This window comes from Hippocampus guttulatus, chromosome 8 (assembly GCF_054856545.1).
Source record: "Hippocampus guttulatus isolate MCC_2025c chromosome 8, RoL_Hgut_1.0, whole genome shotgun sequence".
NCBI lineage: Eukaryota > Metazoa > Chordata > Actinopteri > Syngnathiformes > Syngnathidae > Hippocampus > Hippocampus guttulatus.
Window position 1 is genome coordinate 11,693,190 of NC_141268.1, and position 27,057 is coordinate 11,720,246.

Consider the following 27,057-nt stretch of genomic DNA (forward strand, 5'->3'; position numbering starts at 1 on the left):
GTATGTGTGCAGCGAGTCAGATGGCAATAACAACTTCAAGGGTCGGCGTGTGTGCAAGTGTTGCCAGTTGAGACCTGCCTCATGTTTAATTAGAGACGTGACTCAAAAGCCAAATGATGTGTGGTCCAATGAGCAATGCCTAGAAGGACACCCCCATGAAAAAACAAACCAAAACAAAAAACATACAGTACATGCACACACAGACAAATACACACACATACGACAAAACCTCAAATGATGAAATTCCGAGAGCCGTTCCATCAGCGGGTTGTTCTAAAAATCTCAAGGCCTTGTAGAGAACCATACACACACTTTTCCAAAGTTCCTGTTTAACCAAGGAAGATGTAGAGCAACCAAGCAGCTAGCTTTCCATGACAAAAGACTCTTTGTGCGACCATTTTGGGACCAATCAAACATAATTTGGGATTGCTTAGGAAAACACACATAAGTAATCGTTCAATGGACTTCAACGAACACTCACCACCTGAGGATTGCGGTTCACGGTGCAAAGAGATGAAGGAAAGTTCTTCAAATATGGGCTTAAGAACCCAAGTTTGCTCACAAAAGAACCAAGTTGGATATAGTATGTTGCGCTGAAACTCTTCAATATTGCATATGAGGCATGTCTGGCTACTCAGAACAAAAATTGTTACTTGCTACGCTTTTTAGCTTCTCAGATGTCTCGTAAATACTTGTCAATGGAGTAGGTGATAATTACAGGCTGTCAGAAAACTAAAAGTGTTACTTATGAGATGCAGCCATTTGTCTGGTTCAAAAGTCATGGCTGAAATATTTTTCATGACTGTGACGACTGTATTGTCATCTATATATGTTGCTGCACCGTTTGTGTTCCTGAAAACATTACAACAGTGCCATATTGTATTTGTTAGGCCTTCTATGGCATTTCTATTATATGTTAGTATTAAGTTAGTAGACTTGAAAGCAAAGTTGTGTGCTTGTTTTAAAATACAGAATGTCTAATTCTCTGGTTTGGAAATAAACTTTGAGTGTCATTAAACAGCATGAAGCCTTTTTTTAAGCTTTGTTCATGATGCCAAGTTGCCATCACACAGTGCTCATATTTCAAGTGTTTGCCCGCAAGTAAAAACATAAATATCAACTGAACGATGGCAGTATCTCAAAAAAAAGTAGGAAGCTGGGTCACTTGTACCTCAAGGTACCACACTGTTTTGCTATCTTTTTTTGTTTTTTTTTGGGGGGGGGGGGGGTGAAAACAAACAACTTCTGCTCTGTTCTGCTTCAATTATTCCTATTTTCTCATTTGAAACATACTACCTCTTATTCTTCAAAGTTTGTTTGAAAGCGCTAGAAACCTCATGCCAAATGATAATTAATGTGATGGTCTTTTTTTTTCGAGATAGCGTCGGTCAAGGAAATTATGCCAAAGATGTGTATCTCCTTGTCTCTGTATGTTTGGATCTGTGTGTGTGTGTGTTCTTCATTGTCGATTTCCTAGGGCTCGATGCTATCGCTATCCTCCATGTGCTGGACAGAACAGTGCCCGAGGAAAGAGATTAAGAGTTGGCATTATGGCCACTATGTGTGTGTGTGTTTGTGTGTGTAAGATCTCCAAGAGCTGAGGGAAAGTGTCAGGCATCCACTACATACAACCAATGTTTTCCCATCACTTCTCAGTTCTTACCCTGAAGCCGACTCCAAACCAGTTCTTGCTATCATATTGGAACCTAACCCAACACAACACAACAAACTCACCTTTTCTGCACTCAGCTGATCAGCCCCCCCCCCCCCCCCAAAAAAACACAATCGAAAGAGAAACATAACACAGGCTGTTCTTCACATGCTGATGACATTTAGTTCTGGAGGCATCACATATGTTTTTTTTTTTTTTTTAGTCATTACTGGAGAGGAGTACAGGAAGACGTTTGCATTACTCTCACCACCGTGGCATTCCTCATTAATGTCCAAGCTATTCAGTTTTATTTTGCAATGGCCTTTGATTGCATTGATTAGTTGGATATCTGCGTACTGTCCAGATGTACTGTATCAATTTGGAAGAATGACAGTAAATTTTGTTACAGTTGACTACATAAGAATTTTGCATGATTTATCAGCTGCAAACAATTGTTATATATATACACATACAGGGATACAAATTAGGCCTCGTGGTGCATCTGCATTTAGCGGGTCTTTCTGAATGGCTTTCTGTCCGTGACTTCAGGCAGCTGCCAGGCCAGAAGAAGACATCTCACTGGGCTTACTGGCGCCAGTGAGCAGGAGCCATGTATAGGATGCATAGTTTCCTTGTGCGTGTGGAGAGGGAAAAGAAGGCTTTAAGGGTCCTATTTATGAAAATAACTCCCCCATGATTGACGATTGGTAATTCGGGATGAGTCCATTTTGGTGAGGCACAGCTGCCGTGGGTGCCAATGCGTCCCCGCTGCCCTCCACCCGCACCCCTTCATGACACGAACCCCATGGATGGATTTCTTAATAATAGACGGTACGGTCATAAAGTTAGCTAAAAACGTCTTCGTCTTCTCGCCTGATGGTTATAACATCACTGTCCAATCAAAAACATGTAAATCCAAATTTGGAGGACCTTCATCATTTCACAATAGGGTTGGGATAGTCATTGATTTATTCAAATTAATTTATCAGGATAAATTTGGGGGTGGGGATCCATTGCTGTCACACAAAAACTCATGAATGCGTCGCAAAAGCAGTGTTGTACTGACATGTGCCAAGCCAGAAAGTTTTTGGAAAAAAAGTTGAGAAAACACCATGAGAGAGCTGGAGGTGGTGCGGGATTACCCTTCGACAAAACGCATACTGATAAACCAAGCCACGGAATTCAACAGCTCATTTTATGATATTAAACTGTTTCAAAGCTTCTTTGGAGAAAAATCATTGAAAAAAAAGTAATATCACTTCCAGTTGTTGTTTTTTCGAAAAACAAAGGGGAAACAAAATCTTTAAAAAAAATACGAATAATAATAATCATATTTAGTGCTGGGCTTTTATTTTAAGGCCATAATCACCCGACTTAATTCTCAATGACAAAAACTGTTCATTTGCAATTTTGTATCATCCTTCAATCTGTTAGATTTTGTTGTAGTTTCTATTTTCAATATCAGGCAATTTCAACCAAACCAAATATGGAGGACAAATTTGTCTTGGTCTTTCGTTGCTGCAAATAATCAAATTTACCCCAAAATGACCACTTCAAATTAAAATGTCATACATCACATGTTTTTGTCAGGCAGACTCTATGTGATAAATGGGGCGCGAAATGTAACATGTAATATTGGGAAATGAAACTGGCTGCAGCAGATGGATTTTTGAAAAATGACAGAGGGATGCATACTCTTATTGGACACGAACGATAATAACCATTGGATGGCTTCGGCCTCCAAATAGCTCAGCGAGGCCCAAATTGTTTGCATTACATACCTCGACAAGGACTGACCAGGGACTCTGAGAATGATGACGTCATTGCTTCCCTAAGCCCTGACGCAGAATGCGTGCTACTTATGTCTCATATTCTGGTTAAAAATAAAATCAATGGAAGGAATTATTTTGGTTTGATTGTATGCTGTGCTAAATGAATATACAGTAATTACTAACCAGTTTAGAAGAGAATTGACATATATTCCACATCAAGTCTATCAAGGAAATTTAGTCCGATGTCCAATCCTCGCTAACACCTCAGTAATTATTACCAATATTCATAATCAAGTCGATGATTCAGTGTTGCCATGACAATGGCAACTGCTATTCTCCAAAATAAACAAGCCAATGTTCTATCTGAGTGATTGCGAAGCTGTTACATTAAAGCCATATGACTTTGCGTTGCTTTACAGATGACAGAATTGTCACCATCCAATCAAAAGTATCCATCCATCCATCCATTTTCCGATCCGCTTATCCTCACAAGTGTCGCGGGGGGTGCTGGAGCCAACGCCTGCTGTCTTTGGGCAGTCGGCGGGGGACACCCTAACCGGTTGCCAGCCAATGGCAGGGCACACAGAGACGAACAACCATCCACACTCACACCGAGGGACAATTTTGTGTTCAATCAGCCTGCCATGCATGTTTTTGAAATGTGGGAGGAAACCGGAGTACCCGGAGAAAACCCACGCAGGGCCGGGGAGAAGATGCCAACTCCACACAGGGAGGCCGGAGCTGGAATTGAACCCGGTACATATGCACTGTGAGGTCAACGTGCTAACCACCGGACCCACCGGGCCGCCCCAAACAAAAGTATGCACCTCTAAAAGTGTTTATTTCTATCTAAAAGCCAAACACACAGAATTGGAATTCGAAAAGAGTCTTCGAACATTACAAAATCTTGTGTGACAACAAGAAAACAGGATACCGTGATCTTTTCTGCAGTCGATTATGGTGAAATGGGCTTTCTCCTCATCATGGAATAGTTAAAATGTGAAAAAGATTTCGGCGAAAAACTATTCCGTATTACTGGGAGGCTTGTTGTAACTCAATGCAGCAGCCACCCAGGAAGAAGAGGAATATCATTACACTCCACAATGGCCTCCATTGTGTGCTGCAAATGCTCAGCAGTTGAAGGATCGAGCAACGGGAGTCTAACTCAAGATAAAAATACAATCAAATACAAAAAGGACAGCAAACTTCGAGCAGGTTAGCGAAGCAGGTTATAAGTCAAGCGCTAACTGACATAATGCTGCTGAATTTAGTGTGTGGGATGACGGAGGAGATTGACACCCCCACACTCCCTATGTATAGTTCTGAATGCAGAATCGACGTGAAGAAAGGAAGCATGGTAGGTGAAATATGTCTGTGCATAGCAGACAGGCATTCTTTGCGAGTATTTATTAATAGCTTGGTGGGCATGGCATTGTTTGCATACGCGCACCACACCAAAAATACACGCATGCTGAGAAGCCACGATACAGTATGACGATGACATGCATGCTACGCTTTTCAGTAATATACAGAAATACAAAAGCGTGTCAAACATCGAGATAAAGTTCAAGTTGCTAAAAATTATCTATGAATAATTAAACGTGGTTAAAGAGAGGCGGCACAGTGACCGACTGGTTAGCACGTCTGCCCCACAGTACAGACATCCAGGGTTCGAATCTGGCCACGGCCTTCCTGTGGAGTTTGCATGTTCTCCCCGTGCCTGTGTGGGTTTTCTCCAGATATTCAGGTGTGAGTGTGAGCGCGAATGGATGGTTGTCTATGTATGCCCTGCGATTGGCTGGCAACCAGTTCAGGGTGTACCCCGCCCACTGCCCGAAGACTGCTGGGGTAGTCTCCAGCAGTCTCATGTCTCTTGTGAGGATAAGCAGATCAGATAATGGATGGATAAACGGGTGGTTTCACACTACATTAAAAAACATCGAAAATCAGTACACGGTTCGGTTCACATTAAAACCAAATGCAAAAAGCCCCAGTTTTTATCTAGTTTAACTCTGACTAAAATTAATCCTAATAAAGCAACCTGCTAGCGCTAAATTCTCAACAACAAAAAAAAACAAAAGAACAATGTGCTTCCCTGCAAAATAACGTATACATAAAAATAAAAAGATAAATACCCCCACAACCTGTCGCCGACTATGTTTCGGTGCATGACGGCCTGTCGACGACAACTATTCAACGTAGGACGGCCACACTGTCAATGATTATTTTTCGGCAAGTGACGGCCACCGTCGACGACTATTCCCGGCCCGAATTCTGTTCACGGCACGTCCCTGAATACCGGCAGTCATAAACCTTTTTTGTGGGGTGTCAATTACGAGCATTTTTTATTTCCCCCACTATTTGCGGAAAAGCTTGGTCGCTGCAGATTACTGTAATGTTCACTTTTGAGAGTAGTAGTTTGCACTGCATCATACTGAGAGCTGTTTCGAATATTGTGGTTAGCATCGAGCTACACAAGCGAGTCAGGACCATCCAAGGACAAAATCTGAAATTCAAAACTAAGTACTAGTGTGCATGTGTGTGTCGGCTGCTAATGAAAAGGCAGCCCTAATGTGTTTTCCCCATCTGGTAATAATTGCTGCATGTAGCAACCGTAGCTGTGTTTGGATAAAGCTCTGACATACACGGGGGCCCTCTGACGCCGCTGTGTGTGTGTGTGTTTATGTGGGCTGAAGAGACAGGAAGAGAAGAGCCTTTGAGCGTCGACGGCCAACAAAACTAAATCAACTTTATCGTCAGCAGTTGTGTTTTGACGTTGGGGAGCTGCGACCGGAGTGAGTGTAGGTGGGCCCGGTGTCCTGCTGCTGCTCCTCCTCTGAGGGGGCATTTGCAAATGACTCAAGTTGATGATTTAGTGGCACAGCGTTATCAAGCAAGTACACACAGACACACATCTGGTGATTACCTTGTGATGAGAAAGTGACGCAGGAAGTGATGCAACTTTCATCGAAGCCGACTTAATGACAGCCAAAAATTGTTGTTACATAACTGTACCAGGGGACTTGGGGGGGGGAAAATTATACACAATTATAGGAAAACAGAACAATTAATTGCACTTTTCTTTTCGGCGCTTTAAGCGACACAGAATTTTTCTCAGCCTCTCGTCTCCGAAGTGCTGGCAGACCAGGGAACACTGCTGTTCAATGTGCATGGAGGGATGTCAAGTTTATTTTTAAAAAGCTACCTGAGAGAAACTTGGAAAAGTTTCACACAAAAGAAATTTGTGTGAAAGCTAAACAAGTATTGCAAAAGTTGACATTCAAATTAAATTTATCGTCCACTGTTGCTGTACAAGCAAGCCGAGTTTGTCTTTGTACCTGAGTAAGTAACACAAATCTGGTGATAAGTGATCTCTTACAGTAAAAGCAGAGTTAAGGCTGGATTTATTTTGATTTGATTAAAATAGGATAATTTGTGATCAATGACTTAAAGGACTCTCATCACTACGAAACACAATACATTTCCCTTCATGCTCTGGGGTGTCCTCTACAGCTGCCAAGTGAAAGTAACGTTTTCATCGGTAAAAGTGAAAGCTCAATACACTAAATGAAATGACTAAACATGTAAAGAAATTAATAAAATGTCTGAAAAGTAACCACTGCACTATAGTTGATCCACTGTCACCATGACGATAACAAAAATTCTGGTCTCTCGCTCTCTTTTTTTTTTTTTTAAATGGGCATGGAAATATGTATTTTAGCCCAGTGAGGGAAATACAGGTACCGCAAAACTAAACTTGACTTGAAAAAACTCACAGCACACGACAGAAAAAAATGTCACAAAAAAGCTTGTTTATGTAACTTCTACCGTAAAATGGAAGAACGTTATTTTTGTTCTGTCATTATACGGCGCTGGCATAGATAGTTGAACAAAATTAGTGAAATTGGAAAAGTAAAGACGGCACATTCAAGTGCCAAGGCACAGTAGTTGGGAATCACGAGGATAGCTAACTGATAAATCGAAAGCGAAATAAATTGAATAAAAAAAATGCACATTCAGGCGAGTATTGTTCACATCTGAAAACCGTCTCATTTGAAGAAATGATGACTGTATTCAAAAGGGGGCTAGCGCAAATTCATGTCAGCAGACAAAACGGAGTAACAAAGTAAGACAGTCTTCTCAGAGATCAACATGGCCGTTTGGTCTTGTGACTTACTGGCAGGGCCAGTCTGCAAGTGGGGGATGCAGGAAAAAAAAGGATCTTTGTATTGTGAGGGTCCTCTTGTTTGGAATAGCCACACACACACAGACAGAGAGATTTATGGACAACAAAACAAATCAAAACAAAACGGCAGTTTACTGGAAATGACCAAAGCAATGGACTATAGAACATGGAGGACTCATCTTCCTGATGACGAGGGAAAGTGACTCATACCCAAGGAGATATGAAGCCATAAAGAAATAATTAAAATACAAAGAATATACTGTACATAAAGTGTAATTCAAATTTTTTAGATGGAGGAACAAAGCTTAACAACAAAGCTAAACATAAGTATTTGGGCCCTTAAACCTGTCGTCCTTTAGAGTCGTAATGGGCCTTTTTTTTCTCTCTCTTTACGCCTTTTACGCGACCATAGTTGCTGACATTAGATCATGCGCTTAGCGGTCCAAAGAAATGCAGACTCGCCATTCACAGCACAGCACAGAAAATATCTAACTGTAACTGTCAAAAAACAACAGGCACAACTTTGTCTGCTCTAAAGAAAGCAATGTATGTATATTATTCATTTTTAAAAAATGCTATTGCTATGCTAGCTCGTTCATAGAAATGCTATTACCCTGATATGCTAACGACAATTCTAGCTTGAGGTATATTGTGCTGTGCCTTTTTTTTCCCAGTATTGTGGCAGTCATTGGCCTTTTGGCATGTGGCATTTTTTTTCATCACTTGGGTATTTTTGGGTGTTGTGGTAAACCACTTTGTGCTTGATTGTATAACCGGACGCCCGTTTTGTTGCTGATTGACGAATGACGGGAACCTGATGGACTAAGCACTGAGGGAGGTGGGTTTTTGTCCGTCATTATTTACCGTGTCAAGTACCGACCGGCATCTCAGACTGCCACTGACGGATGCCCGTTTTGCTGACGACAGAGAAACAACAAACCCATTCCGTGTGTTTGTTCACGGGGCTGAATACAAGCAGGGTTGCTTCCTATGCCTATAAATGGAATGCTTTGCACTTCCTGTACAGTAGATTTTGGTATGCAGCAAAGAGCTGTCATACACCAAAGAACCAAGAAGAAGGAGAAGCAAAAGAAGACCACAACAACTGACAAAATCGTGAACCGGCAAAATTTACTGACGGAAGCAATGACGAATGACAAAAAGTTGTAAATTGTCCACCTCTGCTCTTTAATTTAAAGACCACTTTTGTTCACATCCGACTGCTTCAATGTCAGTCCCTTTTCTCCGTGGCAAAAACACAAAAAGGCTTGTAACATGAGCTAAGGCAGCAGAAGCTCAAAGAGCATGACGGTCGCAAGGGCAAATCGAGGAAGGCGCGCAAGATATAAAAGTCAGCGTACTGGCTTTAATAGGCAGTTACTGCCGAGCGGTGCAATCCAACAATAGCAAGGCTGTGACTATAAATCAAACCATGAACTCAAAGACCAAATCCAATTTGGACAGCGTCACTTTTTCTTTTCTTCCAAAAACCTGAATGATGCAACAAGTTTTGAAAATGTACGCACCTAACTGGCCAGACGGCCGATTCACAGCACACATTTTCCATCCTAGTGAGAGCTCCTAACCTAATCTCGAGGGCGCTGCTTTCACAAAGGCGCCATTCACACACTCTCACACACACATACACGAGCGCTCAGTCTAAACTTTAACCAAACTTGAACTCCCCCAAAAACCCTGCAGTGACCGCATGAAAAGCACTTCTCAGGTTACGATTCGCCCGAAATAGGCCCTAAGTGCATATTACAGCCCTCTGGTGACGTACATTAGTGTTTAGAAAAGTTACTCACACTCGCTACCATCTTTAGGAAAATAAGAGCACATACTAAGAACTTTTTTAAGATACAAATGAGCCACGCAAGGAACGTTACTCCATTCATTTGGATTCCTACACAATTTTTGTCCTCAGAGGAAATAATGTGCAAATAATCTGAAACTGTGGCCAGGAGAAAACATTCACTAATTAATGTAGGTGAAGGCAATATTTTACGAACCACTGTAACACTCCTGTCCTGCTCATGTAAAAAGATGCTAATCGCAATGGCCATCGTTTTTTGAAAATGGAATTTAAGACTTCTTTAAGGTGCTTGGATTTGCAGATGCTGCTGACACGTCTCATTTTTTTAAAAATTCACACTTTTCAAGGGAAAAATTAAAAAGCTTGAGCATCATGATTCATTCATGGCGGGCCCTTCAGCTATACGAACACAAACAAAGAAGACTTTCACAACTGCTGTAGAATGACTCGGGAAGTTGCAGTAATAGTTCCTTTTGGAAGGGGATAAAGAATATATGCCTGTGAGTAGTGTTATACTGTATTGTCAGTCTACATTGGTTGATACATTGTCTCTGTTCACATCTCAGTTGTTTAAGGCATGATAACTCCACCACACTTTTCGTAAGCCCGTTTATGTGTTAGCATTAAGCTTAGCGGACATTAAGTCAGGACAAAGCTTTATGGATGTTTTAAATACACACCAAGCAAAAGTCTTTGTTTAACGTATATTTTGAGAGAAACCCTGTGAGTGGCATTATACAGCTTTTTTAAAAAAAATAATTAAGAACTGTTCGCAGCCAAACTGCTGTTTGTCGCAAAGTGAGTTGAGTTGACCATGCGTCCAGCACTAATACCTTGAATTTTGCTAGCAAGTCAAAGCAAGAAAATCGGCAAAACGATCTTGTATCTCGCAAAACCCAAAAGTTCCGTCACTTATCTCAAGGCACCACTGTATTTACTTTTGGGATTCACATGAAAACAAAATGCTTCTTCAATTTCTGTAAAACTACAACACACTTGACATTAAGTTTCTCCGTGTTTTGTCTGGAATATAATGTATCATTTTGCCCAATACATTTGTGTGTATGGAAAAAATGAAAACCTTTTATCAGGATATTGACTACTGCTTTAAATACACGGCTATTATTTTGAACACCGAAAAGGAACTCAACAATTTAAAAAAAAAAAGAAAGCCGTGTCATAGAGTCGGCACGTGTGTCCTACATGACATAAGACGTTGTTTCAGAGGAAGTTAAAAGGTTTGGGGCCCTTAGTGGAATGGACTAAAATAAGCCAAATTTGTTCTCAAGTTCCACGAATTTGGCTAATGTGTTTACCGGAAAAGACTTGCGGCGCTTGTGGGCTGAAAAACAATCGCTCCGTCCTCTGATTGAAGAGGCCCAGATTAGGCCATGGAGACTTTCCAAGGCACTCTCATAAAACAGCAGCGAGATAGATAGCAGCAAAAGGAGAGAAGGTGTCCCCAGGAGGATGGAGGAGAAAAAGGTTCTTTAAACATCCTTTCTTTTTTCTCTTTCACTGTTATCTTTTCCCCTCCTTTCTTCACTCGACCTCTTCCTCCTCCTGCGTGTTATGAGTAGGAGTCGGGGAGGAAGTGCATGGGATTTTCCCACATCTTGGCAGGACCTGTTCTCAACCCCCCTATTTCGGTCTGCCCCTCTGTCTCAAGTCAGAGGGGAGTCTTGAGGAAAAACACTAATATTCCACCGGCGAGTATTCTGGGATGTTTCTCGGAACTTTACACCGCTCATTTCCGCGGTCGCATATATACTGTGTGTTGTTGTCACAACGACAGGGTGAGGCAACGCAGCTATATCTTCCTTTGAAGCTGGCCGTCATCTTATAGAGTCACATACAACACATTTGGAAAGGTTTTTGCCCGAAAGAGGCACTGACAGTGTAAAAAGTATAATTGGGCAGACAGATTAAATTGAGAAAGAAAAGTTCAAATGTGTGTCTATAAAACGTATGTAAAATTGTTGTAAAAACATGATTATCCATGCTAATTGTTCACACATCAATGGGAGTGAAAAAGTGCACTTAAGCTAACGTGGTCTGTTCTTGCGGTAACATAATTTGGTTGTAAATATTCATGTAATTCTTTTAGTTTTATGTTAGTTTGACATTACCTATGACAGGGTTTTGGCTTTTTTTTTTAATTCTGAGCACTATAAATAAAGCCTTTTTACATTTACATTATCCACGTTGAGTGCCTAGACCTCAAATTCTTTCCAACTGCTTATATTTAACATTTAACACTTCCAAGGGCACCAGGGTAGACAGAGACAACAGCAGTGATCCTGCTCTCCTCTGCTTAGTCCAAATACAATTGATCTCAACGTGGAATTCACTGATGGTGATGCAGGGGCCACTTAGCAACTTTATGGTGAGAGTCTGAAACTGTGTTTTACCTCTGCCGCTTGGGTCTCCTGGTGTAACAATGTCAATCCTGTAAGGTCTTCCAAGAAGGAGTGTGAAGAGTTAAACACTTTTGACAGGAAGTGGAAGCCTTCCCTTTCATAATGGTCCAGGATCTAAACAAAAAGAGAAACACACAATGTAAGAAGTTGCGAGTTTAATTTGTTCTATGACTAAGCTTAGGACTCAATTACTTGTATCTCTCTTATCACCTTTAAAATGAATTGAAATTAAAATACCGGTACCAGACACCCCAAAAACAACAAAAAAACTGAAAAGAAATGTTCAATTTTTTTGTAGTAAATGACAGTAAAATAATTTGTACCGGTAAGTAAAATGATGACTACAATTTAGATTTACTTCGTACACAAGTGGACAACATGTGGTCACCTAAACATCGAAGCTACTTGGAGATGGTTTTATAGCCTTTACCTTCAACATGCTAGTCTATAATTTCCTTTATAATCCCCTGAGAAGACTCTCCCCTTTGCTTCCTCTGGTCCATGTTTTGATTGGTACACACCCTGTGAGGTACTCGTCACTCTTTTCATCGGCCGATTTGACTGATTACAAGTTTGAAGACACTTGTGATGCTAATTAGAGGACAGACCTAAAATGAACATGTCTCTATGGTCCAATTATTTTCAATGTGTTCATGAGCTACCATTATTTTTGCCTAGGCCTGCTGTTTCATGAGTTTTTTTTTTGAAATACTTCTGTTGAACCACAATTCAAAAGCAATGTCTTACTTTCATTGGTTCATTTTCACAAAATATTTGTAATTACATTTGTCAAATTCAAGTCATTTCTGAAACCACTGAGGGTTTTCCTTTCACAGAGGGATACCAACAATTATGTCCACATGTGTATATGGCAAAATGTATTCGATTGATGTTGACATTGAGTAGGGAACAGAATGGAATTTTAATACTTTTAAGAGGCCACTTTTTTAATGGGGGAGGAGGGTCAAATAAGGATAAGCCACAGATCAGTCCCTTTAAATGGCACCTTAACTATCCAGCGTTGCTATTTTAATTATCGACTTCACCCAATGGGAGGTTTTCCTGCTGGCGAGACGCCCTCTTAGCTGCAGTGTTGTCTATTAAATGTAACGGAAGCTAAGCCCCTAAATTGTGTTTATCCTGAATACTTTCCCCCTCTCAAGTTCAACGTCACGCTTTCTGTTCAGCGGCCCACGATTGGTGGGTCTGCTGTGGTCTGATCTTTTTTTTGTAGGCGACAAGCAAACACCTCCCAGTGACTCAGTGGCTTTGACTGCCCATGTTAATGTATCTATGGTCTCCACGGCACATTTGCCGCTTGCTTTAAAAACACACGTACACACACAAACCATGCTGTGACTTATTAAGTAACCACTCAGGCCAAAGCGCATTTCAGAAGAACACAGGAAGTGAACGGCCATAAACAACAATGTGGTGCGAGACACTGTAAATACAGGGTGTTGAGTTCATTGGTCAAAAATGAACAACATTTTTTTAAAGCAATTTAACGCATGATCTGTTTTATTGATGTCACCTTTTGGAAATAGAGCTGTACTGTATCATAAAATGTCCATTAAGGAAGGTTAACAAAGCAGTAGGGTGCATGTTCCATGAGATCCATTTTCATCAAGAGGAAACTGAGGACTGCGAGTAAACAGACGACCCCAAGTGGAGACTGTGGAGTACTACACTGCAGCATCTAGAGCTGAAGCTCAAAATAGACCATGCAAATCAAGCATGTTTTAACCCCAAATAGGGGTCACGTTGAAGTCTTCCCGTACAACAGAGATGCAACTACACGTTTCAAATTCGGAGGCATTTTCCCATCAGTGTAGCTTTGTTGTTAGCACTGGTTTTATTATTCACGGGCTGAAACGTCTTCTCCTTGACCTGTTTTGACGGTCAACAACAGTTTGAAAGGCTCACTACTGACACCAACAGGAGTCAATTGGATTAGTACCTAGCAAGTACACAGTCAGGATGTACTCAGGTTTGGGGTGGGTCGGCTTTCCACTTCAAAACTGGACCACAGGGCATTGGAAATACTTAGCCACAGCGTTACCATATCTGATACTTTCAAACAACAATGTTTGGTTTATGTCAGACTTCCATTCCTATGGCGGCGGCATGACCTGAAGTTACTAGTTGCTCTGTAGTCAATGACTAATCTATGCTAACGCAGTAAAAGCGTTCAGATTATCTGGAAAAACTACATTGAGTCACTCATAACTCACTGAATGTGTGCTGATACTTTCCATTTTAAGCCATATTTTGACATGTTCAAATCTGTTCAGCCAATCAACAGCCAGTGGAGGTTTACTTCATCCATATACTCACTGTATGGCACGAAATGCTTGGAATATCTGTACTCAAAATAGTACTTTATGGAGCCAATAAAAAGCGAATTACATAGCGAATTGTATAGCGAGTCGAGCCATGGGACCAAATATGAATGTAACCATGGAAAACCCCTACAAAATCTAATAATGGAGGTATCATATTTGGCGGTGTTAGCGTCAGTAGCTCATACAAAGAGGCGTCTGGCACCATTTTAGACGAATCCACGTCAGTGGTGTTTTACTCTGCGTCGTGTTGTTTTATTGGCATGCAGTCCCAATGAAGCACGCACGCACACACGCACGTGTAACGACGTCACTTGAGCGAAGCGCGCCTCAGCAGTCGATAGTCCGCTGCGCTCTGCTGTGCGTGCGTCAGCGCCAACACACGCACACGCACACACGCACACACAGAGAAAAAAGCCACAACTCTAAAGGAACTGCTTCAGTCCAGACAGGCGCAGAATTGTTTTGTTTCCATAGTGACCTGGCAGCACACAGCTGACTGCCACACACAGACACACGCAAACACACACACAGACTAGCGTGAAGGGGTTGTTGATTAGTCACACAAACGGAAGGGGGAAGGGGTGTGTAAAAGGAGCAGGAAAGAGACAAAAATGTAAAACTGCAGATTGAGATGTGAATTTGGCTGGATAGAAGACAAAAGAGACGACTCAAAGGCAAAGCAGGGAGGGCAAAATGTGTGGGTGGGATTTAAATCAAATGAAAACACACCATTTTGCTCTCTCTGTCATGTTCTTGACTAGACTGGCTTGTACTGTGCTAATAATCTCATCAGTCACAGAAACGAGACACTTAGCAACGAAGGTGGAGAAACCTTTATCCTGCTTCCCCCTCCCTGTGGGTCGGGTCTTCACATGAAAGTGATAGATCTATGGCTTTATGACCTTTTTATAGACACAAAGACCGCATTGAGATTGGGGGATAAAAGAAAGACTTTGGCGAACCCTTTACTTCCTCCCACTGTCTCTGTCTTTGAACACCCAAGTCACGTTTTCTACCAGCGTTATACAGTTCAACGCGGTTCACCATAAAACGGTTTGAAACCATAATCGCCCGTAGCTGCCTTATGTTTTTACCCCTAGATGTGCGGACTGATTACAGACATGTCCAAGCTTGTTCAAAAGTACAAATCTCACAAACTAATTGGATTACGTTTATGGCGTAGTATGAGGCAAATACCTGATTTTTTGGTCTGCTAGGTTGAATACGTTAAGGCTTTTAAGACAGGTATAGGGTTTTGAGCAGGGTTTCAAGATGTGCGTGTGGGTTTTCAAATCAGGTTTTGTTTCAAAACAAAGTTGGGGTTTCAAATTAGGTTTTGAAGGCAGGGTTGAGGTTTCAAAATTGGAGTTTGGATTTTACAACAGGGTTGGGGTTTCAAGGAAGAGAGATCAACTTTCAAACTAAGGATAGATTTACAAATTAAAAGTTTAGTTAGGCACAGAGTTGGAAGCCAGGTTGGTGTTTTAATTTCAGGTTTGTATCCAGTGCTAGGTTTTCAAATTGGGGTTTCAGGTTACGGTTTTCCAATTAGGGGTTGAAGCTAAGAGTTAAGGTTTCAATCAGTCACGCTTTCATATTAGGCTTTCATGCAGGAGTTACCGCTGGATATCTTTTTTTTATTCTTTTTGTTCGACTGAAACGATCAATCCATCAACCCCTTCCTTCATGTTCATGTTGTCTTCAGTGTGTGATGCAACACAGCGCAATGCTTCTTTGTGAAAGACCAAATGGAGGACTATTGCTCAAACACACACACACACACAAGCTTTTGCTATAGCCACAGACACAAGTGAGCAACTGCTGCCAGATTGATTTTCCAGCTTTTCTTGGCATTTCTTATTCCTCCTGGAGCAACATTTCAACATACGCTCTCCTGACTTTGCAGCGAGAAAGTAGGAATTATGGGAATTCCCCCCAGCAGCCTCTCCACACACACATACAGACAACACGACCCACCCTCTCCCCAATTCTGTATTTTGGGTCACATGCCATCTTTAATCCTGATAGTACCATTTAAAAACAACACTGCCCACAGTGCCTTACCGCGCTGATGTAGTACCACATTCAGTTGTAGATGCATTTGGGTGGGAGAAGGGTGGAGGGAGGGGGGGAGGGTGCTACTTACAATAGATGAGCAGGCAGTGCACTTGTCGAAGGCCAGGCTGGCAGGCAGGACGTTGTCGAATCTGGAGAGGAAGCCGCGGATCTGAGGAGAAAAGCATCAAAAACGAAACAATCTACTGACATTGTAAACATATCAAAACACATTACATTTTTATCCACACAACTCCTGTTAAAATGTCACCGATATATTTAGCTAAGCCATAAATCTGCCACTTGAAGGCCTCTGGAGCAGCTTTTAATTTAATGTGCGTCACATGGTTGAACTACTGTACATGCTCAGGGCGCCCTGTGGTGGCAGGGAGATGAATAGCATTTCACTGTACAGCCTGACATAATGGAATCTTATTTTGTATTAAAAAAACATCTTAAAAAATGCTCAGAATTAAGTCAGAATGTTCAATGATTTCAAGAGTAATTTGTGAGAATAAAAATGTATTTTTCACAAGAAAGAGTTCAGCCGTTTAGAATATTGAAATTAAACGTACCCCTGCCAAGAATAAGTGCAAAAAAAAAACAAAATACATTTATAATAATTTTAAAATACTATTATTTATTTATTTAGAGTCATAATTTTTTAAAATCTATTCACACAAAAAATAATTATGAAAAGGAATAAAGTCTTATTTCCAAAAGAAAACTATTATAATAAAACGGTATTACAGTGTGAACGGAATCGTCGGCGAGTCAAGAAAACTATTAAAAGAACGTCCTCATAATTTGTGAGAATCAAGTCGCAATTCTTACAGGAAAGAGAGTACTTTTAAGAATACGATTAAATGTACTCATGGGAGAGTACATTTGAGAGTAATGATGTAAATGCATATATCATTTTACAATAAAATGGTAATTTTAAAGAATGAAGACAATTCCATGAGGGGAAACTACATTTTTGATCAAGTTAAAAATTTACAAGGAGACAAGAAAAATAAATTTAAGTTGTATAAAGGTTTCATTTATGAGAATAAAAAGAAATGAACACTTTTGAGAATTAATCATAAATACTTGTAAATGAATACTACGCCTCCCCAACAATGTTGGGGAGGCGTAGTGTTCCGAGGGGGAAAAAAAGTGACAGTTATATAAATAATTTTAGATTAAAAAGTAGTTTGACCGGTCAAGTAAACATTTGACTAAAATAAAGATGTGATTTTACAATGAAGTTGTAGCTTTTATCAGAAAAAAAATTCAGAGAACAAAGTCAAAATAGAAATTTCAAAATAAAGAATAAAGTCATGATTTTATATCGCAAATTCATAATGTCAAATAATGATCATGTGAAATAGTTTCCTTCCTCCACAAATCACATGACGTGTAGTTTCTTCCCTCGGCCACAAGTGGTCACTGCAACATTACAAAACCGGAGCTACTTTTCGCGTTGCAGTGGCATACTGTAACTTTTATTCCATCCATTTCCGAACCGCTTGATCCTCACGAGGGTCGCGGGGGGTGCTGGAGCCTATCCCAGCCGTCTTCGGGCAGTAGGCGGGGGACACCCTGAATCAGTTGCCAGCCAATCGCAGGGCACACAGAGACGAACAACCATCCACGCCCACGCTCACACCTAGGGACAATTTAGAGCGTCCAATCAGCCTGCCATGCATGTTTTTGGAATGTGGGAGGAAACCGGAGCACTTTTATTCCCAGAGGGGAAAAAAAACAAAAACGTTGTAAATATTCACCACATCACGTCATCCTAATCATCACCTCTCCAAAACACACACGGCTGCACATTTTCATGCCCTCTTCATTCACGCTGAACATCATGAGCAGCAGATGTGTCGAGCAAATGGCAGAACTTGTCAGTGTGATGAACACAAAGTGATCAAGATGATGATGACGATGCAAATGTCATGCGAGAGAGTTAACACCTGAAATAGTTTCAAACGAGCACAGATTGCTGTCTACATACACACGTAATTATCTTGTTATAAGTGTTTCGTTTACAAAGGATATCTAATGAATAATTATAATGCAATCTGTGAAATTGCTTTGTGCATATTTGTCAGTTGTTGTCTGACTAAACAAAAACAAAACAATGTGACGTGTCATCAGATCAGAGAATAATGCTCTTTTAAAACACTGATCTATAAAAGACTTGCACACATGCACAGGCACAGTACAAACAGTACAATGCTGCACTTACACTGAAGGAACTGCTGGTATTTCTATGGCAACCGCCATGGCAGCCAGTTGATACTTGCCAAAATACATTTATCAAACACACGGTGCGCATTTGGTGGTCACAACATTATGTTCATCAAATGGGAACAATAAAAAGGTACCTTAAGGAAAGGTTAAATGATACCCATGAGCACATAATTGCACTGACTGCGACATCGGCACGTGTCTGATAAGAAAAAGTTTTGATGAAGTATCAATTTACAACACAAATTAATTTTGCAGAGTAAATGTTAATACTGTACACTGTACCCAGGGATTTTTAAGGCGTGGCGCAAGTCAAGTCAAGTCAACTGTATTTATAGAGCACTTTCAAACAGCCATCGCTGCATACAAAGTGCTGTACATGGAGCAATTTAACATGCACAATAAACAGTAAGACAAATCGGTAATAAAGGCGGTAGAAAGCACCAAACAGTAAAACCAAGAACAAATCTAAGTCATGCTGAGTCAAATGCCAAAGAATACAAGTGAGTTTTGAGGAGGGTTTTGAAGATGGGCAGCGAGGAGGCTTGCCGAATGTTCAGTGGGAGGTCATTCCAGAGAGAGGGACCAGCAACAGAAAAGGCTCGATCCCCTCTGAGCCTTAGTTTAGTTCTTGGTACTTCTAATAATGTCTGGTCCACAGACCTGAGGCGCCGGGCAGGTGTGTAGGGGCGGATGAGCTCAGAGAGGTAAGATGGCGCGAGATTATTCAGAGATTTGAAAACAAATAAGAGGATCTTGAAAATAACTCTAAAATGTATGGGGAGCCAGTGAAGGGATGCCAGAGTAGGAGTTATGTACTCCCTCTTACGAGTACCAGTCAAGAGGCGAGCAGCGGCATTCTGGACCAGCTGAAGGCGCTTAATGGAGGACTGGCGGACTCCAAAGTAAAGGGCATTGCAGTAATCGAGCCGGGATGTGACAAAGGCATGAATTACTGTCTCAAAGTGTTCATGTGAGAGGAGAGGTTTTATTTTGGCCAGCTGTCTAAGGTGAAAGAAGCTGGATTTGACAACGGCACCAATTTGCCGATCAAGTAAGCAAGTAGCACGAGCGGTACGCTGGCTCGCTTCAGTGGTACGTGGAAGAATTACTGATTTAAAAGATCAAACTTTGCATGTCATAGTTGCTTCATTTTTTGTGTTGAGTACAATTTGGTTGTATTTAACTTTTAAGTACAAGGCATTTGCAGTTAAACTTTTAGAAACGTTTGAATGCCAACATTTAATTACTTTTTTTTTTTATTATTCCAATACAGGTCAATGAGGCATTTTAAAAAATTAAGCAGTTCTATTTGGTTTTGTTTTTTTTGAAACCAAAAAATTAAAACTAAAATGACATCTTCATTCTTCTATAAATACAACTTCACCCCACCCCCCAGAACCTCACAGCTTTGACCACGTAACATTAAAAAAGGTTTCATAAAATGCTGAATAAATTCTTGTAGTAATCTTTTAAAATTGCGTTTTATTAAAAGACACTCTCAACATGTCCTTACACTTGTTGACAGCTAAACTATCACCTCGGTACGGTTAATCAAGGCTTAACAGTACAGATTTTCAGTTTGGGAGGTTTCACCGTTTTCCTGAATGTGGTTGGAGTTCAAAGTACTGGGGGGGGGGGGGGGGGGGGGTCACCATGCTGTCTTGAATAGTGCATTATGGAGGAAAAGTGAGTCCTTGGTACCTGATGGGGAACCAGGCCGAGCGACGTGGGAGGTTCGTTCATTCGGTCATCGCTGCTGCTGGCCACAGCGTAGCCTCTGTGTTTGAACACAAGGTGACATCCTTCATGTGAATGCCATGCGGGGATGATGAGCAATTTGCATCAAATAGATGGAGAAAAACAGCACTAACGAACACAAGGTCATGAGCCCTTGCAGGCAACAATGCATCAGAAAAGTAAAACCCACACATTTGACAAGTTGACATTTTTTGCTGTAATGGGTAGGTAACCATGGCTACAAGTCCAAAAACAACATAGCAGTACAGTCATGGAGATTATGATTTTTTTTTCTGGACAAGACTGACAAAGCGGCTACGTGGCGACTAATAACGTCATGCCAGAAAATAGTTGCCTTATCACACCTTGCATGCATTTACTTATTAAAAAACTCTATTTTCTTTTTATTTAAAAAATAGAATAATTGCCCCCACTATGGAATTTACAACATTGCGAGATTTTAATTTTTTCACACTGGCCCGTATATTACATTTAATATTTGTAACATCATTTATTTGTCTACTTCAGTGTTGTTGCTGCCCAATGTAGACACAAGTTGAGATATTATTAAAGGGGAAGTTTCTCCACCTACTGGGAAATACCAACCCTTGAAAATCCTTCAAATTTTTCACCTAAAAATATAGAACATACCGTATTGGCCCGAATATAAGACGGCGCTGATTATAAGACGACCCCCTCTTTTTCAGGACTCAAGTTTGAAAAAAGACTTTTTGAACACCAAATTAATTTTTATACAGAAAATAATTACAGTACGTCTGAAACATATGATTATAACAATATATTTGAGAGAAAAAGCATGTTATTTTATCTCATTCAAATCTTGAACATTTGAACATTTAAATATGAAACTAAGATAAGAAAACCTTTATTAGTCTCTCAAAAAGTGCAATCACATTCGTAAATGAATGGCTTCTGGTTTTTGAAATGTAAATTACATCATAACTTCTCCTCAGCTGCCAGTTAACCTGGCCGATCTTTGACCCACTTTCTCCAGACTGTCACGACGTTTCTCCATTTTATGTTATCTCTTCTATTATTTTCTTCTCTCTTTTTTACTTAACGCTATTTTTTACTGTTCTTCTTCATGCTATTTTCATTGTTATTCTTCGTGACGGGTTCACTTTGGCCTGGGGCGTGAAGTTCAGCATTCGCTTCGATGATATCTGGCGCCATCTAGCGTCGTGAATGGGTATAATGTCTAGACCCCGAATATAAGACGATCCCCACTTTTTCAGTCTTATTTCAATCCAAAAAACACCGTCTGATATTCGGGCCAATACGGTATATGGAATGAAAACACTATCTAAAATAACATATACGAATAAACTAATTACAACATCTGGAAAGAGCTGGTATTTCAATTCATACGTTGTAATAACATTTCGGCATTGAACAGGCCACTTCCATTAATACACGGCTGTCATCACGCTCAGCTCAGTCAGGATAACGTTGCTGTGGCAACTGTGCTCACCCTTCGCTGTGTTGCAAAATGGACACCATCATCTCCACCGCCAGAGCACCTGCAATCATGGCCAGGCCCGGTCGGCTTACGGTGCACTGCTGGTCCAGAGTCCGATCCCGGGTTGACTGTTTTATTTAAAAAATAAAATAAAACACTGAAAGGTTAATCACGAAAATTAACAAGTTATTTTCTTACATTTGTTTCTATTAGATTGTACATGTGACGGGACATTGTGATTTCCTAGGAATGTTGAAGAAGTGATCATTTCAAAATGTAAAACACTTGCAAAGATTTACAGAAACAGAGTGTAGCGTATTGGTAAGTTTCCTGACACATGTGGCCACGCAATGTACACTTCCCATAATGAATGCAACCTCGCCAGTTAAACATTGTCACAATGGAAAATAGAAATACATGAACATACACAGAATGACAAGAATTTATACATAAAATAAATTTTAGAAGGTCAGCACACACAGGCATGCTTTAGAAAGCAACAATATATCATTCGGCATTTACCGGTAGCATGGGGGCCTTTGGTTGAAAAAAAATTAAAAAATCCATATCCTGATCATAGCAGGGGGCGGAGGGTTGCTGAATGACTGTTCCAATTGTGTGCAACTTTCAATACCTCATGAATAAGATCTCTAAAATGACTCACACTGATATATTGTGTGGGAGGAAATGCATAAAAGAAAGCATTAGAGGAGAAAAAAAAGATGAAGACATTCTGTGAGATGTTTCAAATAGAGTAACCTGACGACACATGGTCATGATAATAAGCCCACACAGGGAAATGTTCCACAGGTCGCACTACATGTGGACTGGCAATTTCACAATAAACAATGTGCTTGTATTTCGATTATTTCAGCTGCCTGTCAAGGTCCATGAATTCTATGTTTTGAGGACCAGCAGAATAAAACCGCTTTTCTGTAAAGCGACATGAGATTTGCAAAAGAGTCGCCGCATATCTGGCAAAAAACTTATTATAGACTATTATTATTACCATTTCAATCCTTTAGACATTCTTGGGAAAATGTGACAATGATTTTTTTTTTCCAAACCATTTTGGCTGCGTTCAATAGATACAGGTTGAATCTTCCAGAATAAATTTCTGCTCATTCAAATAGCCCAACATGCAGAGCTACATATAACTGACATGTGTGCCTCATGACATTAGTTTTCCAACCTTACCAAAATTTCAATTAGCAACTAGTGGAGCTTGATTCTTGATTCTTATAATTTTCCGCCAGATGGGACTCATTTTTCAATTTAAGATAACCTTTGTTTCTCCCGCACTGTGGAAATGAGCAATAGCATTCGTGGCATGCAGCAGAATGTCACATCTCGATACTGAAACGACAAGTACATGCGGTTATGGATGTTAAATAGCGGTGTGCGTTTAAAATTTAAAAAAAAAATGCATAGATTTTTAAAAAGCAGAAGCGTTGTTGTCAATAAGCAAAAATGGGTGATGATAATTAAAGGACCTTTTAAGTAGGAAATGTACATGTACGTGCTACAGACTCTTACATCTCCTGGTGCCACAACGTCGTTGCAAAAGTAGCAGCCCAGCTTGTGTCCGGGAATGTTGGAGAACAGGGACGATGCCGGCACAGAGGACGTTGAGCCGGCTGGCGTGGAGGACGATGATGATGCAGATGAACAGGAAAGGGAGGAGTCTGCGTCGCCACCGGCATCTTGGCGAACTTTCTTCAGGCCGTGGCGCATCACCACGAATGTGTCAAAGCCGAGAGCAGCGTTGACCACCAGCTTCCAAAAGGGACAGATGACAATTTGTGAAGCAGCTTTTGAAGTAGAATTGTGGGCAAATCAACTCATCATGGGCACAAATACATTCATTTTAACCCTTTCATGCACCCGGTAACCTGACAACATGAGAAGCTGTCCAATGTAGTAACTGCTGTCCCTGAAAGGTTTCATTATTTAGTTTATTCATACAGTACATTTTATTTTGACTGGGTGAATGAAAGAATCTCTCTCGGCTCCATTTTCAATACTAGTTTCCATGACAGTATAGTATTGCATTGAGACAAAAGCTGCCTGGAAGAGTTGTGAAAGAGCAAGGATGAAAACCAATGTCCAAAACTGACATTATTTTGACCACTTTAAAAGACAATTCCAGCTGAAACAAAGTGCTCATAATAAATACAAATAAAACATAACACACAAGAATTAAATAAGAACAAAAATAATAATTGTACTAATCTGCTACTAATTTGCTCCTACTTTGCTTGGAGAAAAAGATCTTGTTAGATGTTTTTTCAGATGAGGGAGGAGACCTCACCTGCAGTATGAGGACATGAAACTAAGCCACCTGCGATTCCGCCATCATAACAATGTTCCATCCTCACCTTCCTCTTACTCCCGGCGATCACGGTGGGCAGCCAGCGGCTCTCTCTTGTATCCATTAGTAAGAAGACCACATCGTGTTCGGAGATGAGCTTCTCCAGCCGCTCCACATCCTTCTGGGCCTGGGCCAGAGTGGCGTGGGAGAAATTCACCGGGTGGCCCGGCATGGGAATGCTCATGTTGAAGCCCTCTGCATTCTGACAGGATGAAGGATGAAAATATGAGGACGGGGCAGAGTGATTGAACATGTAACAAGCTGAGTGCATTCTTCTTTAGGTGTACTGCATTTGAGATTGGACATAGACATATTTAGCCATTATGATGACATAGTCAAAAGTCGATTTTTTTGTGGTGATGCAGAACAGCTAAAGTGTGGTGGTGGTGGTAACCATGGAATTGAGTCGAATGAAAAAGAAATAATTAACAAGTCTTTAATCATTTCCCTTTATTGGACATTGACACATTCTCACCAGTGCCAGGCCTACACCCTCAGACATACAATCAAACATAAAAACTCATACAGTATATGTAAGTATACAAATTCTATTCCATACGCAGTATTTATTCAAATTATTTTTTAGGTGAAAATATGATCAGTGGCTGTTTTTTTATTGCTGTAATATATGTTGTGACTGAGCAAGATTGTATGAGTTGACAAATAACTTGACTAAATCAAGCGATGACTTGACTCGACTAGCCCGATTTTTGCCACGGTAACGGTAACAATTCAGACTTGAGACTTACCTTATTCACCTTTGACGTTTACACATTTCAGCATCTGTAGTTGTATAACAGATCTACAGATATTTTCCAGATATTTATTATCAATATTAACTGAACTCACCACACCAGGAAAGATTTTGGTGAGTCGCTCGACGGCGGCTGTGGCTTTGGCCTTTCCTCCACCGAGACAGTCTTCAAACTCATAGAGAGGCTGCCGCACCGGATTTGAGTAGGAGATCTTTGCATTGTCCACAAAGGTGATGTGTCTTACTCCCCAGCCCTACACGAAGAAAGTAGAAATGAGCTTTTTAAGTGATTTATTTATTTTTACAAACCACGGCCATCTATTTCAGACTCACCATCAGAGTCCTGGCCACATTGCAACCCAGTGTTCCAGCTCCCAGCAGAAGACATTTGGTGCTGACCACCTTGTCCAAGTCCAGTGAAGGGACCAGTCTCCATCGCATCAGTTTCAGGTTAAGATCGACTGATGACTCTGCAAGCCTGAAAGCCAAAATGACATCAATTTAGCAAACTTGACGAAGATCCCTAAAGGGACATTCAGTAATATGGAAAATGTATGTTTGAACTACTCTTTTGTAAATCCGAAAATATCTGCTATGATGTCACTGTTAGTTTCTCCGCTGAAGATCTAGCAGCTACTTTACAAAGCCCTGCCCTTTTCTTTTCTCACGTGTGTTGGCCGGACTACACGGAATCACGATGATATTAAAATCAAAAGCTAAGTAGAGCTGCAATACATGCAGAGATTAGCATATACTACATGCATGAGCTTCCCAATACAAACCAGTAAGTTTGTACTCTACTGAAAATGTTGTTCGTTCCATAAATTCATTCTGTATTTATGTTGAAACACAGAAATTATCTATTGTAATTTAGCTACTTAGTACTTTGGTTGGATGACCATCATTAGAGCATAAAGGGAATGTTCACTTTTCACTGTTGCGGTCCACTGGCATTGGGACCACATTGTGGTCACACAGTGACCAATTAAGGTTGTCCTATTATAACGGTTTAGCCTTGGTAGAATCCTGTGCTCTGCGATTCTATTCTAGTGGGTGTGTTCACCCCCCGACACACACACACTACCTTTTAGGGTCCATACATTCACTGAGGTTGACCATTCGGGGTCCCATTGCTCCCTTGGCATTTTTCTCCCAACCAACACTCTTAGGACATGCTGTGGACATCAACAAAAGTGAAATAAAAAAGACTTACTATACTTGGATATGTGACAAAGAAAAGGGATGCAGTATGGCAAATGCTGATAAGTCTTTCATTTCATGAAGCGACTTTGTCACTGGTTATGGCGGTGCATACTTTACAAGACAATTGTGACTCGTGGGGCTGCGTAGAACATGTTGCTAGAAAGAAATTTTGGGGGTTGACTTCCCCCTTTCGCTATTACAGAGAGAGGCAGTTGTGGTAAACTAAATCCCCTCATCTGAACACATCAAAAATCTTCACAAATCCCAGTGTGCCACTGTTCCCCTCAAGCTATTTTCATTTCATCAGCAGTTCATCCCTTATTCAACAGATGTGAAGGGAGAAGCGGAAAATCAAGCAGGGCAGAGGGTTTCATATCAGTTGAGACATGCATGAAGACAACCATAAATGCAGAAAGATACAAATTGTAATAAAAAAAAGTCCCTGAAAAGGGAAAGTACATCAGACAGTTTAAACACAACCCCCACCCCTGTAAAACAATTACCAGAGTCGAATGGGACGTCGGGTAGTTGGACGTGAAAAATGACACTGTGCTGAATGGAGCGGATTCCCTGTAGGGTTCTGTCCCTGAAACACAGCACCTCTACCGTGTCCAACTTTGCAACCCTGACACACAAAATAAATACAGAATTAATGTTTATACAATATGATCTTATGCAAGCGTGAACGTTTTTCTTATACACTATTTTTCAACAAGGTATTATCCAAGAAAATTCACATAGTAATGCTTTCCCGAATAGGGTTGTAACTGGCCGTATTCACATGACAACACACAAATTTGAGTGAAAACACCTTAGCAACAAATGTGATGTTTCTCCTATTAGCAGAATCAAGAGTTACAATTATTCTATGTGCAGTATTAACATTGTGGTTGGGGAGATAGGACAAATTAGATGACATTTGTTTGGGCTAAAAAGTGCCTGTGAATCAGGGATCGCAACATAATACGTACTTGGAAAGTTTGCACTTGGTTTTGGGGCAATTTATCAGGTGTCAAGAATGTGCTGCTG

General features: G+C 40.7%; 1 protein-coding gene across 2 annotated transcripts in view; it reads right to left on the minus strand.

Moving 5' to 3' along the window:
• atg7 (ATG7 autophagy related 7 homolog (S. cerevisiae)) overlaps positions 1-27,057 on the minus strand; it is a 45,357-nt gene that overhangs the window by 11,582 nt on the left and 6,718 nt on the right. For both annotated transcript variants that reach the window (XM_086117146.1, XM_086117145.1), the window contains exons 9-18: positions 26,532-26,653; positions 25,910-26,000; positions 25,159-25,303; positions 24,921-25,079; positions 24,079-24,273; positions 23,237-23,476; positions 21,713-21,828; positions 20,185-20,260; positions 16,337-16,417; positions 11,837-11,959 (exon numbers count right to left, since the gene is read on the minus strand). In XM_086117146.1, coding sequence (XP_085973272.1) covers positions 11,837-11,959; positions 16,337-16,417; positions 20,185-20,260; positions 21,713-21,828; positions 23,237-23,476; positions 24,079-24,273; positions 24,921-25,079; positions 25,159-25,303; positions 25,910-26,000; positions 26,532-26,653 — 1,348 coding nt within the window. The remainder of the gene's footprint in view (positions 1-11,836; positions 11,960-16,336; positions 16,418-20,184; positions 20,261-21,712; positions 21,829-23,236; positions 23,477-24,078; positions 24,274-24,920; positions 25,080-25,158; positions 25,304-25,909; positions 26,001-26,531; positions 26,654-27,057) is intronic.